The sequence below is a fragment of the Trachymyrmex cornetzi genome, unplaced genomic scaffold (genome assembly GCF_001594075.2).
Source record: "Trachymyrmex cornetzi isolate Tcor2-1 unplaced genomic scaffold, Tcor1.1 scaffold97, whole genome shotgun sequence".
In the NCBI taxonomy this organism is placed as follows: Eukaryota; Metazoa; Arthropoda; class Insecta; order Hymenoptera; family Formicidae; genus Trachymyrmex; species Trachymyrmex cornetzi.
The window spans coordinates 235,381-257,151 of NW_017300322.1; the positions used below are offsets into that span (position 1 = coordinate 235,381).

General features: G+C 37.0%; 1 protein-coding gene across 8 annotated transcripts in view; it reads left to right on the top strand.

Moving 5' to 3' along the window:
* The window catches only part of LOC108769945 (protein abrupt), a 133,103-nt gene that overhangs the window by 67,642 nt on the left and 43,690 nt on the right, over window positions 1–21,771 (top strand). For 6 of the 8 annotated variants that reach the window (XR_001940569.1, XM_018521173.1, XM_018521172.1 and 3 more), the window contains 4 exons: window positions 8,065–8,289; window positions 8,688–8,888; window positions 9,065–9,230; window positions 10,068–10,127. Coding sequence is in view for 7 of the 8 variants with exons in the window: in XM_018521173.1 (XP_018376675.1) it covers window positions 8,065–8,289; window positions 8,688–8,888; window positions 9,065–9,230; window positions 10,068–10,127 (652 nt within the window). In the remaining variant the exon portion in view is untranslated. Of the gene's footprint in view, window positions 1–8,064; window positions 8,290–8,687; window positions 8,889–9,064; window positions 9,231–10,067; window positions 10,128–11,023; window positions 12,015–19,697; window positions 19,823–21,771 lie in introns of those variants that run through there. The other 2 variants (XM_018521178.1, XM_018521175.1) reach the window with 2 other exon arrangements.

Sequence of the window (21,771 nt, forward strand, 5' to 3'; positions counted from 1 at the left end):
GGACGTTACTCGCATTACGCTTAATGTCACGCGCCTAAGCGGCGCGCACATGCGGCCAGCAAATTATCGCCGGTATATAATTGTGCTGTGTATGCGCGTACGCCGTCTTTTCTGCCGGAGCGCGACGCAGCGAAATCAACGTCGTACAGAGAGGCGTTATACGGCGCGCCGGCGCGGCGTATGTCTGCGAAATTATACTTCATTTATATTGCCGCTGCGCGCAATCTGCTGCATTCTGTTAATAGAAACGTGAACAAGTATCTCTTGCATTACGTTGAAATAGTCAAACAGCGTTTATGTTACCCATGCATATAAATACTTTTATCTCTATAGCTGTCTATATAAATCTATGTGATAGCAATAGGAAAGTAATACGTTTACGGCGTGTATACAATCGCGAATGGTTTATCTCTTCTTTTTATTGTTAAATTATACAAGCAAGCTGATTTCTTCATCGAAAGTATCTTGCACGATTAAAATGTTTTTTTTTTCCTTCTCAGAGAGCATTCAGTGTTTGCTCAATTCGAATTTCCTCCTCTTACCGAGGCATCATCTTTTGTGTATGCGCATATAATTATGTGGGATTACGCGCAGAACATCGCGAAGCATTCCTTCTTCTTCTTTTTTTTTTTACTCAACAAAGACGGATGCGCCTCGCCTTTCGGTGTCCTGTTCTCTTTCAGTGCTCGTATAACGAAGCGAAAATGTCGACGCGCGTACCGAGACGCATTATGCTGCATGTATTTTTATCAACGGAAGTGCGTCGTTGTACGTGCGCGCATTCCTGTGCCGCGACTGCCTGGAAAAGGCGACGCCTGGAGAAACGCGCGCGATGCACATTTATTGTCTTCTCCCCCTTATGCTGCAGCGACAGCATCGGCGTCGCGATCCAGAATCCACGCGGTGAATCAATAACGGGAAGGTCGAACGGCGTCGCGACGGTGATGATTATATCGTTATCTCGCGTACGGAATATTTCGCAATAGCGTAACATTGCAGCGCGAATATAGTCTTATCGGTTACGTATAGAGGCGATGGTTCATTAATATCTGATTGGCATAATTATACAAAGGCTAGTGTGTTATCTATGACTCAAAGGGAGCTGATAACGTCGTAAAAGGCCGGCTTACGCAAATCCATCGTAAATTCAAAATTAATTAGATAATAATTTTGAAATACTTTAATGTTTTAAATAAAGAAGATTATATAAGGTTTCGCATTGTTTTCAAACCTGTTGTTATTTTTAGTGTTAATGATAACCAAACAAGTATTTGTTGAACCATTTAAGATATAATATTAAAAATAAACGTAATCTATGTTTATATGTATGCGAGTGTTTATGTTTGTATTTCTATACGTACATATATGTAATGCCAATCTGCGCGCATAATATTATATATTTACCTTGACACGGATAAAATTAAAGATAACAAATCCGCTTAACTCAGTCAACAAAATTTCAATGGATTATCAGTCATGATAGTTGATGATCTAATAACTAATCCCTGTTATCTGTCACTATATTTTGAAAATAATTTATTGTCGTTACTAGCGCGCGTGAATTGATGTTGGTAGCGTTGCTAAAAAAAAAAGCAGAAAGTTAGTAACTATGTGCGAGGTTTGATCGATATCCATGCCGCTATTATCCTACGAATTGGCCGGATAATGCGAGGAAAGTTTAATACATGCGTCAGTGAAACATCAGACATCGAGATAAGCAGATAAGAGAAGCGCATACGCGCATGTGTGTGTGTGTTGGTACGCTCACGTACGTGAATTCCTGTGAAGTAATAGATTCGAATGGACAGTAATTCGCGGTATCAAAACAAACCAATTATTAACAAGTCCTGAATTATTTAAATGCTAAAACGTTCGTATATTTTAATATTCAAATGCGAAAATTAATTAATACACATGAATATTCACGAAAATAATGGGAGTTTTTTTCCGTATTTATAGCGATTATAACTGTATTGCTCGCCACGAATGAAAATAATATTAAAATGTAAAATACTGGATCGAAAAAGTAATAAACGATCCAATATATTCCTTAGGAATTAATATAATCTAGAGAGAAACTCTTTGACGTCACAGTTGACATCGACAGTCGAATATCGACAGTTTTAAAACTTTTAATCGTGTATATCAAATATGTAGTAAACAGTTCGATCTCCGCGTTGAAATAATTTTAGCAATTTTGCGGTCGAATGGACATACGGTAATTCTGTATCGGGTAAAAGCTAAATTTCTATTGAGTTGAAGCTTCGTTGCACACCGTGCATGCCGGTATTGCGCACGATGGTATTTTCGATGATCGATGACTCGCGCTTTGCCCGGTACATATATATCGATCTTTCGCAACCGAGCGTCGAACCCATCGCTACTTAACGCGCGTATACGTGATGCCGACGATATGTTTTGCGAAGCCACGACTGCTGGCGTGCACACCACATAACCGGATCAGAAACCATGCAATCGTATCTACTTTTCTACTTACGGTTTAGTTAGGGTGCTTCGCGCGCATGCGATACCGCCATGTATATGCTGTTGTACACGATTACGTACCCGATGTTCGTGACACTTGGCGTTCTTTAATGCGCACGCTATAAACTGTACAATGACACCCCTGTATTTCCTTTCACGTGCAATTTAAAGCCATCTTCTCTCGTGTGGAACAGCTTGGAGTTTTGTCAAAATATACTAACTATTTTTTCTCTACGCCTCGTTTTAACATATAATGAGAAAGCAATCTCAATGTTAAGAAATTTAATGATTTTTCTATAAATGTTTTTTTTATATAAAAAGATTATAATTTTTTTCGATTACGAACGATTGAAATATTTTTAAGAATTGTAACATATCTATGTTACGTTTTACAATAATTGGAAAGAAAATATTTTCATATTTATTTACTTTGACTCCGATTAAATTACGTAACTATTTTTGGGGGTTTATCACGTTTCTTCACTAAATAAATCATTTTCCAACCATAAACATATATATATTTTTTTTAATAACTTTCGATGCGAAACATTATTATTTGTTTTTCTCCCTTGTTCATTATTTCGTTTAATCATGCAAGTCGTGCTAAATAATTTAAATCATAACTCGCGGCGTGTTCATAAACTGGGATAGCAATACCGAATGCCTCTGAAAATAGATGCTTATGTGTTATAGAAATAAAAAAAGACACATAGCCCGTTATAATGAACAGGAACTCTGACGGAGTTAAGTTAAGGGCATCCAGCACCGTAGTACGTCTTGCGACACGCTCGGGTACAAGTCCGCTCATTTTCTACGGCGTATCGTTAATCTCCGCCGCCCCCTTCATTGTGTCTCTCACGCATGGCCCCCGTTTATTTCCACTAATCAATTATCGGTGCCGTTCGATCACGCGGCCGATTCTTAATCGCTTGCCACGATCTTCCCCGCACCGTTGCTTTGCGGATTTTAGAAAGCGGACGTTCTGGATTCCGCCGCGCGATCGCTCTCAGGTGGTTGGATAATTATGGTCGAACGACGCCGGTGATTCGAGGAAAAATCGTGCATGCACAGCGTGCGGCAACGGGGGACTTACGAGGAGTCGTTAATAAGACCGGCGTAAGATTTCCCACGTTGCAAAGCCATGTGAGCGTCGATGCACGAAAAATCATGACGGAACCTTACCGATAACTGACTGGACAAATGAGATAGGCTGTATATAATGATAGATAGATCGGTATCTTATTTACGTTCTTTTTTAGAGGATATTGATTTTTCACATTGCGACAAGCACGCAGATCGAATTCTGAAAATCGATTAAATGGGTCATGCATGTAGGTAAAAATATTATATTATCCAGCGGCCATTTTTGATGATTGAGACAAATTTGTTTGTTGGACGAAGCGTGTACGAGCAATTTATCAATTAGATTTCATTTGATAACAAGCACAACGATGTGATACTACAATAAGATCTTTGATGATAGATTGCGTCAATATTCACTGTATAATTTTATGTACAATTATAATTGAATTAAACATATATAGTCCCATTGGAGAGAGTTACCTATATTTTGCAAGCAAATGATGAAGTGTAATTAGCAGTTATGTCGACGTATCCTTGCATACACAGTTGTAATCGAATAAGTATCATCCGTTAGGGAATCATGATGATATATATTGTGCAGATCGATACGTATCTCGCGAATTAATCGGAGGCTCTTTGATCATTCGCCTATTCTGCTCTGACGCACACGCGATCATACAATTAATTATTGACCCGTTTTAATCCCGTTAGGTCTAATTAGAGAGGATGGTGTCTCGTCTCTCAAAGTTGTTAATTGAGTTGGTTAATGCGATAAAGGAGTTCGTAGTGTTCTCATTCTCCTCCCCTTTTGCACCATCCATTGTCTTGCTTCTTCTGCTTCTCTGTTTCGCTTTATCTCTTTTCATTGCGGAATTCTAAAGGTATGCAGATACCTGCAGACAGTGATTATTTCCACTACTTCAATTATTTCAGTTATTCCCATCAACGAGCTTCCCAGCACCCGATAAAGTTATCGAGGAATCATATATGACATCTTCAATATTCACAAGACCTCAAAATAAATGTGCTCATGGAAATTTTCTCAAAATGAACGTATGTGAAAACAAATTACAGATTGAAAGAAAAGTTTATTTATATTTTTTATTTAAAAAATTTAAATCGATAAGTCCTTCATTAACATTATCTCCTCGAATTATATGACACACAAATGTGGTATAAAAATAGAATATTACGACAACGGGATGTTCTGGATTGCTCGCAATTGAACTTTCCTTTATTTTATATCCTATAATAAGGATCGTTTATTCAATCGCATAATTATTATTAAAAAGTGCTTTGTATAACTGCGGGATTATTGGTAAAAATATTTCTCTCCTACGAGCCGCGGAAACTGCCCTTCGAGAGATGAATCTCAATGTATTCGATTGATTAAGTCATGCTTTTGTCGAGATAAAACGCTCGACCAGCATAGATTTTTTTTTTTCTTTTATTACGAAGCGGCTATCGGCATTTAATAAAATATAGTTCTCCAATTATGAAATTGCATTGTACGATTATATTGATTATATTCGCTGAGAAAAAAATTCAGCTCTCTGTTCATCATTTTTTAAAGTTATTTCTCAACAAGAAGAGTCAAGTATTATTTGTATATATTTATGTATATAAGTAATTAAAATGTATATAATTAATATGTGTGTTGTACATGTCGTAAATATTTTCGATTAAATTATGCCAATCTTGAAATTGATAATAAATCTTCCTGAACGGCAGTTAAGGTTTTTAATTCAGCTTATTAACATATTTTTTATCAGTTATATCATTTCTATGCGATATACGTGCACCTTGCTTTTCCATCTCAAGAACCATTTATCGGATACGTTCCGTTGCATGCAGTCCAATAAATCGAGACGCCGCACCTCGCTGCACCGCGTGCACAGACGTTAAGTCGATACTGGCCAATAATAAATGCCTCTGCACATGGCAGCGTCGAACCCTTCGCTGCCGTGGGTTTTCACGTACCGACGTTAAATTCGGGGCATCGATAATCGAAGTTGGAACGGTTCTTCGCTGAGGTCGCGGCATTGTACATACGTCTCCGCGTATTCGTGTTACAGCGTGTATATATGCAGCATCACCGTCGTTTCGGTATAACTGTGTAGGCAAGGCGTACGGAAAGCCGCGCCATCCCAGGAGGTTCATTAATTATAATTAATATCGCTGTCGATAATGGCACTAGCACTTCGTATAATATTGCCATGACGTACATACATCGTCGTGAGACGCCTCCGCTTTATGCGGTCTGCTCTCGCGGTCTTTTCGCAAGAACGATCGTGATCGATACCGTTATATATCGATCTAACTCTCCATCTAACCGAGAACACATTGCATGTTTGCATGTTATTAAAATATGCATTATATATTTAATTAGAAATTTAAAACAGCTATATCTTTATTATTACGTAGGTTATACGAATAAAAGAAATGAATCAATAAATAAGTAACTGTGATTAATTAAGACGTAGTAAAAATAAGTAAATAGGAAAAGTTGATAGAAAAAGTAAAATGAAAGGTACTTGTACCGGATCATCTTGATAATTTTGATAATTTTGTCCTCAGTGAGTTACACGGAAAGAATGATTTTGCTGAATCTAAAAATTAAGTTAGATACAACTTTGAAAATAATTATGTTGGACCATCAAAATAATTATGTAGGACGCTCAAGCATAATGAGCAATGCTGCAAAAAGTTTTGATGTAGTCTCGCAACTAGCTTGAACGTCCTACATAATTATTTTTAGATCTGTATCCAGTTAAATTTTTAGATACTTTAGCAACACACCGTTCTTTCCGTGTATGCACGTAACTATATTAAATGATACAGTATTTTAGATGTATTATGTTATAAATCTAAACGCTACATAATAGGATATGATATAAACACGAATTTCATCATAAAAGCAAACCGATAACTATACATATATATATGTATACTTTGCTTGTTGAGGATCAATTGTCACCATCTAACGATCTCGAAGATCATTCAATATTAAGAGTTAATTCGCTGGTCTGACAGGTGCAAGAATTGATGCCTCAGGTATACAGGAACATCCCGACGTAGATTGAGTATCGATCATTATACGCGTCGTGGTTATAAATTGTCGTTACGAATCAATTGGCCGTCGAGCGTGACTATTCGTGGATGCAATTAACCATCGGCGAAAAGCGATTTCACTCGGTCAATTCACTGATGAGAAAGGTGAGAAGGTATCTGGGGCACTCTTGGCAATAAGGACACATTTTACGTCATCTCGCTTTAGAATTCTTCATTCTCGTAATTACCTGTACCAAGGTAAAGTTTTTCACTTTGTTTCAAGTTTCACTTGATTAAACAACGACGCAACGATTTCTAAATCAATTACGTTCTTCATGCATGAGTTTAAATAAAGATAAAAATAATTATAATTTATCGACGTGTATTAATGTGTTTTATCTCGTAGTTAAAAATCTTCCAAGTCGCCCTGCTGTGCGTATTTACGAAAAATTGGCGATTTATGTGGGCTTAAATGTACAAATCGGTACAGCAATGCACCAAGATGAAGGGTAGCTCCGACATGGATTAAACGACGCTGATTATATCCATCTCGCTTGTAAATCGTTACAAATTAATCGGCCGTCAGACTCCCCCCTGCGTATCCATCGATGGATGGGATTAAGCACTTTGCAAGAGGGATCGATTCGCTAGGTATCGATCAGAATCCTCGTACACCTTTTAACCTTTAGCCGATGTTGAATCGGTTACTTTGACAGGAAGAAAAGAAATGTTACTCTTCTTTTTGCACATTGGATATCTAAGTGTATATGGTTTGCTGAATTTCAGTATACGTGAGAAACGTTCTGTTCTGTACCCGGAGAAGGGCGAAAGAAAGGGTAGTATTCGTTACCGTCAAACCTTTTGACCTCTCTTGCTGATAGAGGATCGATGTATCTCTCTTGGTTTCCGATCTTCTCTCGTATGAATCTGCGATTAGAAAAATCGCGCGCTTCCTGATGGATCGATTACCTTGATCGATCATGCGTTAGTTAGAGCGCATACTTTTTGTAATTGCCACGCTACGTATAAGATAACTGTACTAATGGCTGCCCGGGATAGGCTGATAATTAATAGCTGCGATTAATTTGAGACATTGGTATCTTATATCAAATCTCGTTGAATCAGCGCTGCGTGGATCAGTGCACGACTGTTCGATTGAATGGATAATGTTGAGCGGTATATTGTATGAGTTTGAAATTGAGTGGATTACAAGCTATTTTAAAAGTTGTAACTTTTATAATTTCTTACAATATTATTTTGCAAGTTAAAGTAATTTTCTACAAACAAGTAAAAAGATATTAAACAATTTTAAATATAATTACAGAAAAATAGAATTATAACATTTTGTAATAATGTTTTGAAATTACGTTAGGATGCTCATTTAAGTATTTTACATGATTAATTTATGAAAATGTGAATTCGAAGGAAATGTTAACTTTTGCACAGGCAAATCCATGTCCTCACCCAATTGTAATCCTGAAGGATGTGGCTTCGTCGGACATGGAGTCCTTACTACGTTTTATGTATCACGGGGAAGTGCACGTGGGTCAGGAGCAGCTACCTGCTTTCCTGAAGACGGCTCAAATGCTTCAAGTGCGGGGTTTGGCGGACGTTAATAGCGGCGCCACGAAAATTCCATCGTCGTCGGCCGGCAACAACGGTAGCGCACCTGTAAGTTGTCCCCGCGGCAGTTTAATATGGAAGTTGGAAAATTAATTATACGAATTATACGGCTGGTTTCGAACTTTTAATTAATTTAGCCTTAATTAAAACGAATTTTAATTAATGTGCTTTTAACACTACGCCGTCGCCGCCATCGTGACAGGCGGAATCCCGGCTAGAATTTCCTGCTTCGTCCTTTAGCTTTTAATTTCACGACTTATAATAGACGTTAGACAAATATTACGTGGAAGTTTTAATAATGGAGTATCTGGAGTTTTCTCTGATTATACGTATAATGAGATTATCGAATGTTAAATATTAATTGGAACTAAATTATGAAGAATGATTGCGTTGCCTTTTTCATGGATGCTGTACTATCATCCGTATATTATCTTTAATTTGATCAGGCAACCCCACGTAACTGGCAGGATAACGGCAGAGGGGATCTCAATGAAAGTGAGTTGAGTCCACCAGAAAAGCGAGCAAGAAGTTACAGTCCGCCAATAGGAAACCACGTCGAACCAAAATTGGATCTTCAGGAATCCTTGTTAGGCCAGGCACTCGAAGGTGGTCCCACGATACACACGACAGCCACAAACAATGTACAGGTGAGTAAGGATTATGTTGAGTTAGGCAACAATAATGATGTTCTATTACACATAAACGTATTTCCGCGCAAAAGTGTAAATTTAAATTTTATGAAACCGATTAGTATCTTTGCAATGATTATAGGTATTTTTTTACTGATATTTTACAAATATGAGGGTATTTTGTTAACTTTCAGGCGCAATCAACTGGCGAAGATTCGAATTCTATGTCAGAAAACGAGGAGGATGTGTCGAATCACGGCAGCATTCTTAACGCAGTGAAGACCGAGCCAAGTGACATCCTAAATGATTCTATAGAACACCATCGAAACAGCTTCCCTGCAGCGTTGTTAAGTCTTCAAGGTAATTATTTGACATTTATGTTTAAAATTCGCACATTAAATCTTGTAAAATATTTTATATTCAACATTGTTATATTATTTGCTCTGTTTGAAATTCATTTAATAATAAATAAATCATATACTCCAAGAATAAACAGATTATTGATCTGTTTTAAAATATATTTTATATTGATAATTGCTTATATATTATAAATATCGGCTGCTTCGGTATTTATAAGGCAGAGTTGAATTTATGTTGGACCAAAGAAATCCCAGTTTTGTCCAAAGGATGCAAATTAGTTTTTTAATTAATGGCACATTTAATTACTAATTACATTTGTAATTAATTATTAATTCCTCGTCCAGTTACTAATTACTTTCGTAATTAGCAATTAGCCCGACTTAATTACTAATTACGGCTTCAATTAAAATTAATTAATGAATAATTACAATTATTTCTATTTGTGTACATAATTTCATTGTATTCTTTGACTTATGAAAATGTGTTAATATGAATCTATTATGAAATGTAATAAACTAACATATTATTAACATAATTTGATTTCGTTTACTTGTGCTCTAGTCAATTGAGCGATACAAATCTCATATGATTTATATTTATACTTACCATAAAACAGTAGTTGACTTTGTTAATGTGTACTGCGTATTATTAAGTATTAAAAAATCAATATCCTATTTTTAATTCATGACAATTTACTAAGATAATAAACTGCATTTCATATTTAACATATAAATAAATAATTGCACTTTTCTGTCTTATTTAATAATATTGAATTTTTAAAACAATGACATCTTTGTGTGTAATTAATCTAATTGACTCTCTATTTTTAAATTACAGGCATGAATATGCCAGGACCCTCCGGTATGCATCAGGTAGCCAATCAGGATCCAAACTACGGTAAGTTTATCAAATCTATGATTTGATCTCACCCTTTTAAACATTCTTAAAGCCCAGACTAGTATCCTTCCGTCGTTTCCTAAGACTCTGATCTCTCGTTGTTGCGTTGAATGCATGAAACTCTCGTACCTCTCACAACCCTTGCATCCCTTGTCAGCTACCCCTCTTATCACACGGTGAGCAGCAACGTATTATGGAGTCGCATCTCAACGGCTCTTCTATGATTTTCATTATTGTGGCGTATCTTACATGGCAGAGACATAAATCTTTTTCATAATAACTATCATGCAATGACCTTTCTATTCGGAAATGAATATCATATTGTATTTTCGTCACTGTCTTTGTCTGTGATGTGAGGTTCATTTTCGACACCGTATATTACCTTGAAAAATTGTGTAAGTGTGAAATCGATTCGCGTCGCTACTTGCAATATCAACAAAATTTTCAGGCTCAGGAATCGAATTGTAAATCTATACTTATATTATTCGTAATTATCTAAAATAATCTTAATTATGCGTGTATATCAATGTAGTGATCTTATTCGGTCTCAATTTGAATAAGAATTGGAAACAAATCGCGATATGGGAAGATAATGAAGAAGAGACGAACAATATAGGGTGCACAAGAGCGCCAGGAACAATTAAAGGTTGCCATATTAACTTGATACGAAGGATTGAATTCGATTTTAGATTTAGGGAGAGACTCGTTGGGGGAGGGTACAAAAATTATTGAGGGCAAAACCTTGTCTTTAAAACCTGGAAATACACTTTCAGAAAAGAGAAAGTTGAAAAAAAAATACATAAGAAAGGGCAGTGGGAGGCAAAAAAAAGCGATTGAATAGTGTTTAAGGAATCGTACGAGGTTGGCTGAGGACTGACATTGGCTGGTGGTTCCAGGGCGGTGGCAGCCCTCTGGAGGAGATGGTTCAAGTTCGAGTTCCGGTTGGCTGCCGGGTTCATCTTCCAAGAACGAGCACGCCGGGTCTGAAACCTACCAGAGCGGCGGAGGTTACAACTCGAAAGGGCAGGATCTCTCGGCCTTGCTTCAGCATCATCACCATCAGCATCATCACCACCATACCACCAGCCAACAGTCGTCGCAGCAACACACCCTCAATGCCCTCAACTCCCTCAATAACCTAAACAGTGAGCAACTTACGATGATGCATCAGAAACTGCAGAACAATCTCCAAAGTCTCCAGCAGAGCACTTCTGTCAAGAGTGAGCAACTCAATCTTATACTGCAGTCTTGCGCGAAGGACAAGATCGATATGGCGATACTCCATCAACAATCTCACAAGCGGTATCATCAGCAAAGGGAGGACGCCAGTCAAACCGGTAAACCCAAGTGTCCCGAATGCGGCAAGATATATTCGAACAATTCTAATTTAAAGCAGCATATTGTTAACGTTCACACTGTGCAGACTGAGTACATCTCGTGTCATGTGTGCAGCAAGCAATTCAAGACCAAGCAGTACTTGCAGATTCATCTGCTTTCTATGCATGGCATCAGAAAGCGAAAAACTTACCCTCTGTATCACCAGATACAGACACATGTGCAGGCGCAACAGCAATCTTTGCAGCCTGCCTCACAAGTTTCCGCAAGCCAACAGACTCAACAATAATATTCCTCGGCTGACAGAGAGAGAGAAAGAGAGAGTGAGAGAGAGAGAGAGAAAGAGAGAGAGAAATGATCCGAAGATAAGCAGCAATCTGGAAATTGATCGAAGAGAGCTTGCGATTTACATACATGCGTGCGAAAGAATCATTCGTTGATGCCTCATAATTTGTGATCCCCTTGTGAAGACTTTTGACAGACATTTTTATAGTGGATGAATCCATTGTTATTGCGCTACGAAGAAATCAAATGTGAACAACGCGTTCCGCAGTTGTGTGCTTGTGTCTTCAGCGAAAGTGAGTTGACACTGACGATATCATGATCATAGATGTAATATATTTTTTTTTTCTATGAGATGCGCTGAAGGAAGGTGCGTAGATTCAGACATAAACTTTAATATTCATTTGTTTGATAATTATTGATATTGAATACTAAAAGATAATTGCACATCTTTTTACAATGGCGTGCAATTATACAGTTTAATAAGACTGCAATTTTATATTTTAATTTTGAGGAGATTTTATAACTAGTTTTATTTGAGTTTTAACGAATATAAATTATGACGAAGAGTTTTTGCTCCGATTTGCATACTATATGAATATCTAATTATTATTTCTTTATGAATGAAGAAATCGTACAATTGCAAGTTTTTGTTTCTTTTTTTTTACTTTTTATTTTTTAATTGTACCGAGAAAAAAATTTAATAATACTCGATTTGTTCATGATGAGACCGATAAATATTTAAATTTTTAATTTGATAACAAATCGATCCTATTTCTTATACATATGTTGAAGGTATGCTTCTCAGTATTTTATAATACAATATTTTTGTTATTATATTAAATATAGTTAAAAAAGGAAACAAATTTACATTTATATGTACATTATTTCGAAATATTAGTTATTAATGTAATACTTTTCGAATGATTTGATTGCACATTCGGCCTCCCTCTCAGCGCATCAACGACGGTGGTTAAATTTGACCCTGAGTATGCGTCGAAAAGGCCGCGCCTAAGCGATCGAAGCTCACACTCGTAGGTATTTGTTTTTTATTAGAGTTCGGATAAGGGTGCGGAGGTGTCGATAGGTAAGGCGGAGACGAAAGAGGGTGCTGGTACGAGAATTGGCCGACCTATTTTCGTCCCATACCGCAGTGCGCAGTTCACCCTTCGCGTTGACGATAAGCAGGCCTCCACGATTGGTCGGAAAAGGAAGAACGGAGGAGAGCGTGAGAGGGACAAAGCTAGAAAAAGCTCCGCGAGAGCTTCCTTTACCGCGTTATAACTAGTGCGATAAATAAAGTGGTATGACCAACTCCGTTTTTTGAAAAGCGGGCTTGCGTTGTGAAGCCATCCTCTTATGGTATATTCATCGCCTGCTTTTATGGAAGAAATGAGCGGAATGAAAAATTATTCAGAAATGGATGTGTAAGCCGGAGATACGGACCTTCACCTTCAAGGGCTATTGTTATTAATTTCTTGTATCGCTTCTTTTTGTGAAGGAAAGCTTTTAAATATTTATATATATATATATATGAAATATCGATGAGGCTTGAATTCTAAATGTGAATATATATATATATATAAAAAAAACCACACTTCCATGTTGAAACTTGCACGAATAGAATTTTGCATAATTATCGGAAATGGAGGTATTAGCTACAATCTCACGGCAGCAATCTGTCGTAATTGGCATGACTGATGTACACAATATTAATCACGAAATTTCCCCCGTTCATCACTGCGTCAATTTATCTTATAGAAAAGAATCGAAAATGGACAATCAAGCTATTCGTACATCATAATTTTGTCCATTTTTTATTGAGAAACGAAGATTGACAAAACACTTTCGTGAAAAATCGGGGATCAATTGGTACAGCATCACTTTGCCTTTCGTGACGTGTATCGGGAATATGAACATATACGTGTGTCACGCACGCCATCGTCCGTAATATTACGAGGGAGAAAGAGATAGGGTACGTCGTATTGATCTCGAGGATTCAACAAACAGCACCTAGTACCTCCCGCTCGTTCCTCTCTAACTCTATCTTGCTCCTCCACCCCGTGCCAATCCCGTTCCTCACCCTCCCATTCCCTCTTTCCTTCGCTGATACCTCTCCCTGTCTCTCATCGTGTTCCATACCATTCGATTCGCCCTCGCGTATATAGGGTTTGATGAGGGCAAGCAACCCTGCTCGGACGATAATCGCAATTCCATTGTCAGGGCTTTCGATCGCCGTCTCTCGTCTCGACAATAGTTCGAGTAAGGACCCGTCTCCTTCCGCACTTTCTCTATGGCGGAGAATGAGATTGGCGAATCGCATTGCAGGATAATATCTAAAAAAATTAATTGCAACCACTTTCCTTTATTGCATTGCGGTTTGGAATACCACGTGCAGTAGCTGACGATAATAATGACTGTGGCACTAAGAATGAATGTTTCTAAATTTTCTTAACTTTGCTATTGAATGGACAAATATTGAAACGTTAGAAAATCTATTTATTTATAGAGTTGAAAAGTAAAGTAAACTAAACATTTATCGATTTACATTTAAAAAAATGTATTGCATTGTTTCAGTACGGAGTATCTTTACACTTGTACTTTTTACCAGATAAGAAAGATGTTTGCTCATATAATTTTTAAAACACAACGCAAAATTTCCGTGAATTCTATTAAACAGTGCCATACACTGTTAGAAATGTTCTTAAATTTCATTAACTTTTAATGTACATTGGTGAATGAAGTTTAATTTCTCTGTAACTGAAAGGACTATTAATGCACATGTTAACGAGATTTAAGTTTACAGTAACTGAAAAATTAAGTGTAATGAAATTTAATATACTTTTCATTTACGGATATAAATGACATTTAATTTATCGTAATTGAAATAACTATTAATGTACATATTAATGAAATTTAATGTACTTTTACATTTATACGAATATTAATAATATTTTAATTAAGCCTAATACTATTAACGCTTAACGTTTAATACGTTTACGTTTCTTACATGTCATTAACGTAAATTACTTTTCAGATCTCGTACTTTTCATTAACGTGAAAATTAATTTCTATAATAATGTGTTCATTAATTTCAATACATACGTTTTCATCACATTTAAGACTACTGTAATTTAGTTTCTATTTACATCATTCATTACATTTAATTTCGTGCATAACCACATGCTTCCTTTACATGCTAATTAAAATTCATTGAGAAATTTCTAACAGTGTAGTTGTTATAGTCACTAAATAGCAAGAATGACTTCCTAGGAAAGGCTGGCAAACTTATGGGATGAGATGGAGTGAGGAGGAGGTAATTTAGCTATTCGTGAAAAGTAAGCATTTCGAGGGAATATTAATTTAACCGGGGAAACACAGTTTCGATCCATCGATCCGGCGCGGCGGCGCTTGTTAACAACACGAGTGCCCGTCTCGGGTTAGCAGATTGTCGATTTCCGCGCAGACGGACGAGCAAGCGAGCGAGTGAATGAGCGAGCAAGAGAAAGTTAGCTGGGAGACACGCGATATTCAGGCCTATGACCATCGACCACGCGATCTCACAGTCGCCACGTTTATCCTCGTTGCGAACCCCTGACAAAACAAACCCCGCCGGCTTATCCAATTCCGCGGTGTTTCCACGAATTTCTTCCATCCCGTACCTCGTGCCAACCCCTGACGCTCGCAACCCCCGACGTAAATGGAGGCAGAGCTTCGCATTTGTTCTCAGCAACCCCCTCCCTCGACTGCCACTCTGTCTCCTTATCCGCGCACGTTCTTCTTACTCCAACCGCCTTTCTCCCCCTTACCCGTTTCGTTCTGCTTATTTCGTGCCATCGCATCGGCGTAAAGCCCGTCGCCTACGAATGCGGCCTCGCCTAAAAGCACTCACCGGTACTACACTCGCGGGTGCGGTCGGGGATGGAATTCACTTCCGTTTTAGGACGTGGGTAACCCAGTAACACGAGGGAGAAAACGATAGTATAGGATCAGCTGCCAGACTGCGCAGCCACCCGCATGACTCTCGCAGCTATGATTGATGATTGTCGTTTACGAGTACTTTCGGTTTATTTTCAAGATAAACGCGATCCTTCACAAGGATCCTTCGAAATGGAAGGTTGTGAAGGTTTCGGCTGAATAGTACTTTAGTAACAGTAGTTTTTTGTTTCTAAGCCTATTTTTTGTCTTTTTTTTTAATAATAAAAAATTGCCAAATTTAAACTGATAAATCGTGCAATGTATTGTATTAATAGGACAGTATAGTAAATTAAAGATAAAAATTAATAATTTTACATGATATTTTTTTAATTTATAAGGATTATAAAGATTCTGATTTAACAAGCTATTGAATGTTGATTAAATCGCTGCAGTAAACTTGCTTCAAGCAAGCTATGGATATCACAGGTGTAGACGTCACACTTAGCAAGAAATTTTCGCTAAGTTTTTTCTGTATAAGCTAGAATATTTTATTTAAAAAAAATATCTATCTTTTGATATTTTTCTTTCTGTTTGATGTTTTTCAGTTTGTCATACTTCTATTATTATTTGTAGAAAAACCACAAATCATAGCAGAACTATGACAGACTGTAAAACATCATATCACCTATGACAATTAAAGCAACCATGAACGATATAACATGCAATTTTATATAAGAAACATTAGATTAAATTTTTATTTGAAATAAAATAAAATTAAAAAAAGGAGATGAATTTTGCTCGCGATTTTTTTATTTGATAAAATATCTTTCAATTTTTTAAATTTCCATCGATTTTATCAAAATATTTTATTATTTTAATATACTTCATGTATTTTAATTATAATTAAAACTTTAAAACTTTTGAAAGTTCAGTGCACTTATTAAAAGAAATTAATATCAAACCGCTCGGATATTATTTTTTGTTTGAAGATACTTATACAATATAATTTAATCAAAATCTATGCCATGAAAATTAAATTAATTTCAGAGAATTTATTTTGATTTAAAAGTTCTACGAGCAAATATATTTTCATCTTAACTTGTGACATCCGAGACAATTACGCGTATCATTCCGGCCACCGAAATTACGTGTCAGCGTGACTTATGTTCTTTTTGCGCCGGTTCTTATCTGGATCTCTCGCGCTAGATTCTAGCAGCCTACTACAAATCCATGTTTTCTACTGCAAGGTAGACTCTCGATCGCGCACTCTCGGCAGATTAGAGCCATCTGTCACTCAGATCCGATTCGGATAGTTTCGTTTCGACCGTGCCTGGTCAGATTCTTATCTTCCTGACGAATTTCCCCTAGGAAAACTTGGCCTTACCAACGTTTGACCACCACTGCTCGATATTTCTGCGTAATATTTTTCGACGCGAAAGAGAGAAATATTGCAAGTAGATTTCAATATGGCAAAAAACGAACGATTGCGTGAGCACACACACACACACACGTGACTCATCAGCGATCTTGTTTGTGCCGGCATTGTGTACGTGGGTGTAGGGCATACGGAACATCCGCAGCACGTGGATGAAGAGACATGGGGAAAGATTCTTCTTCGTCTTCTTCTTTCTTAATCTTTGCTGACTGCCCGTATCCCCCAGATGTTCGTTCAAGTCTTGATTTTCTCGAAGTATCCGGGAGAAAAAGAAAACTCGATTACTTAAAGTTTAACGTCGAGAAGAAGATGAAAACAGATATCGACATTACATTATTTTTTAATATATGTTTCATGTATCATGCAGTTGTGTGTGGATAAAAATATTTAATTGATATATTCTCTTAGATAGATCGATTAATTTTATATTATATTGACTTTACTACAATTTTATTTAAAAAAAGTAAGTGTAGTGTTTTATATTTAGGCATTTTTATTATATTAAAAGGCATTTTATAAATTAAACTTGTTGATATTTTAAAAGTAAAAATGTAATCGATTTCTCTCTACCATTATCAACAATTCCCCGAATAAATATAACGTTTAAGCTCAGTCAACATTGTTCTAACACTCAAGAAAATGAGAAAACTTCGCGTTGTAAAGATTGGAAAGACCCCAAGGTAAATCAATGACAAGTTATCCCAATCGAGTTGTTCGAAACGCAGTTGAAAAACAAAGATCGTTTAGAAAAAGAAAGGATCCGGAAATGAGACGAGATTGGATGTAATGGCCTATTTCGGGAGTGGCGATGCCATCAAATATATTCCGGGGAGTTTAGGGCTAGAGGACTTACATAGGTGGTCTATTCATACCTAGAAGGCGCAGAACTTCGCCGGAGGGTATTGCGGGAAGGATAAAAATGAGATTCTTACGCGATAAGCGGAGCAACGAGACGAATGTACGGTGTCACGTTGAACTGTTTGTCTCTCCCCTTTTTCCTATCTGTGTCTGTCCTTCCTTCATCCGACCTTATCCCACCGACCCTTTTGTCTCTTACTTTAATGTCTCAGGCGTCCCTTTTCTCCGCCTTCATTCTCGCGAAATTCACATGCTGTCGTCGCACGCGGGACAACTTGAACCACGCCGAGGGTAGTTCACCGTACATTATTGCGTCCTCTGGACAAATGACGATTACAATTCCCTCTCAGAACTTGCCGCATTAGTCTTTGCGACACCGCAAAGACTAACAGACTTTCAGACGTAAAAAGAATGTATTTTTACTGATTTAAATACATTACGATATGAAAGTCTCAGGGTTGAGAAAGTTACTTTTAAAAAATATCTCGTTACTGTTACTCGTTATTCGTTGTAAAAAAGAACTCATCGTTACCCATTGGAAAAGATAACTCGTTAACGTTATCGTTACTAAAAAAATATAGAGTTGTTACAATTCCGTTACTTTTTCACTGAATTCTGAATTTTTTTACTGATTTTTTTAGAGTGGCATTCAATTGTACGTCGCTAATTGACCAGTGCAACACGAAATATATAGTGGTTATAGTCGTTCGCAACATGATCAAATATAATACTCCTTTTTTAAAAATTCGTTTATGCACATTCTATCTATACTATGTATACGTACACGTGTTACTTACGTATATATAGTAATGGTAAAAGTAACGATTATATTCATTACGCAAAAATGGTAACTGCGTCGTCATTGCCGTTACTGATAAAAAAATATAACGTTGTTTAAAAAAGTAACTGTAACGATAACGCGTTGCTTCCCAACTCTGGAAAGTATTTGTACGGACAATGTGACATTATGTCGGGCAATCACATAGTGTAAAGTTTATTATAATATGTTCTGTATAACGTTTTTTGATTTGCAAACTTAATTACTTTGTAATATAGCTTCAGTTAGGAAATATCGCGTAAGTTTGGTGGATCGATAGAAGAAAAACCAATGGTAGAGAAAAAACATGGCGCGCACTTGGCTTTATATTCCCGTCGCACGTTCGAAATCGTGGTTACGAATACTCGGTTTTAATCTGCCCGGTCTATCGATTCTCGTCGACATGAGCGAAAAACGAGAATGCATTTCACGAACGTTACAACAGCGTGGCAAACGTGGCGCGGCAGACTAAAAAAAAATTACCTCCGAAATCCACTTAATGCAATAAAAACGGTGGACATCAAAGGCGAAATCTCATTAACGAGGAAAAGCGTAAATATGCTTTTATCTGAAAAAAAAAAGCACCGAGCTCTTAAACAAATTGACAATAATAAATAGATATTCAAAAAATAACGCTTGCAACGTTGATTAAGAGAGATAAATGGCCGTTATAGCTACGATGAACATAGTTTTTTCTCTCAATTTTTTTTACACAATTCAAAATTTAAACGATAAAAGATATTAAATAAAATGGCTAATGCGGCTGATAAAAAATTAAATAAATCACGTGTTATAAAGTATTTAATTCGCTTTTCTACATAATGTTATTCCGTCGCCAATTTAAACTCGGGATGCATTATCATTCTAATCGTAACACAAAATTATTCAGTTCGTTTACAATCTGAAAACGTTTTTTCTGTTTAAGACACAAAAGTTTTGGTTGATTGTGCCGACTAAAATGGTTCTGTTCACGACATCCGCTAACTTTCGCGGGAAAAATAAAAAAAATGGGAATCGTGCAGAACGAACTCCGAAGCTAGCAACTTGTCCATTTTCTGATGCCGGCGGCGCTCTTGCTGCCGAGATTCAATCAAACTTGCAAAGCTTTCGAGTACTCGGGCCAGCTCCCGGATTACTCGCGAGTAAACAGCGACTACACGGCCTCCAGCGCGCGACGTCGGGTGTCGATAAGAAGGCGCCAAGGAAGAAGGCACGGATGCCTGAACGGTGCTTGTCTGTACTCCACTTGGGGTACATTCTCTTTCGGAGAAGAGTTTGCAGAGGAAAAGTTAGCGGACGGAAGAAGGGATAGAGTAATGTGGACTAAGGGTGGAGTACTGTAGAAAATCAATGTGGTCATAGAAGAAAAGAGGATGGAGCGAGAGAGAGAGAGAGAGAGAGAGAGAGAGGTAGATAGGAACTGAGGACAAGGATCCTTTATGTCGGGTCACGTCTTTAATATACCTCGCATGAGCGGTGCGGCGGTGTAGCTGCGGCAGCAGGTTTAATCAATCTTCACGGCAAAGCCGTGCTGTGCCGTTCGTATGCTACATCCATGAGAAATGTGTGGCAGTAAAATGTCGATTAAGACCGATTGTGGAAATAAATTTTACAAAGAAAATACCAGAATGTGCAATTGTCATGGCAGATGACAAAAGATGTCTATTCATCTACAACGGACAGAATTCTAAAAGATAAATAATAAATTATTTTTTGCTTTAAGTACACCTACACTTATAATTCATACCATGACGAGGTTAAAGCGTAAAAAAGAAATTTATTATCCAATTGTATAGAATAATGACTGACAAATTTTTCTTTAGACAACTAAAGTATCGCGCGATTTTCTAGACTTTTTAAATAGTTTAGTATTTTGCTCAATTGTATCTTTTGACTTGTATACCTGAGCTTTCTAATGCAAGCTATTGTAATTTTTCCCTTTTGCCAATTTTTTACTTGCTATGGTAACCTGCTGTGTTTCATTATCCATCATTACTCTGTCAAAAAAGCTGTGTAAACATGAAATGCTTACATTTATAAATAGATTAAGGAGCCTTTTTTTTTTGTGAACCTTTTATTTGAATAATTTTATTATTCTCGATTTTGGATAGATTAGTTTTCCGATCTTTAAACTAGAGTAGTTTCGTAGAAATATGGAAAGATAGATATCAATTTTATCCTATATATAAAGGTAAAGATTCACTTTACTCATTACAAGTTTTACTTATTATTATAATTAAGGAAGCATCTCAGATTATAAATGTCCTACATTCGTTAAAACTTATTATAAGAAATAGCGATTGTTTAGCGCACATTAATATCTGTGATTTAATTCTCTCTTTCTCCTTTTTTTCTCTTTTTTTATTTAAATTTTATCTTCATAATATCGATCTAAACTTTCATAAAAAAAAAAAAATTTTTTTTGCTATTAAGTTAATCTTCTTGAATTATTAATTTTATATATATAATCTTCCAGAATTGTTTATAATTTTTGTTGACTAAATAATAGCTTGGAACGAATTATAAAGTAAATAGGTTTGTGTAAAATTCAAAATGGAAGCGTGATTTAAAGCATTTTAAGATAGAAATCGGGCAAGCCATTCCAATAAATGTTACATAAAAAATATCGTCAATTGCTGAAAGATCATCTGTATATCAGTAGTTATGATCAGTAAGCGATGCATTCATCAGTCAGGAGAGCGAGCATTTCACGAAAGAACGAAATCCGTGCGAAGGCGCGAGGAGAAAGAGAGAGAAAGAGGGAAAGTGAGGCTTAGGAGACGTGGGGAGGAACGAAATGAGAGTCAGAACAGACGGAGGTAGAGAGGGTATATAGGGGAGGTGCGAGAGGAGTGACAGAGAGAAAAACACAGAGGCCGCGCTTCCCCCGAGAGTCCTGGGATCGATCCCTGTGCAATTTCCCGCACATGTCCGCATTGATCTGCCCTCACTTGCCCCCGGTACCCACCCCTCAGCAACACTCAACCACCACCACTACC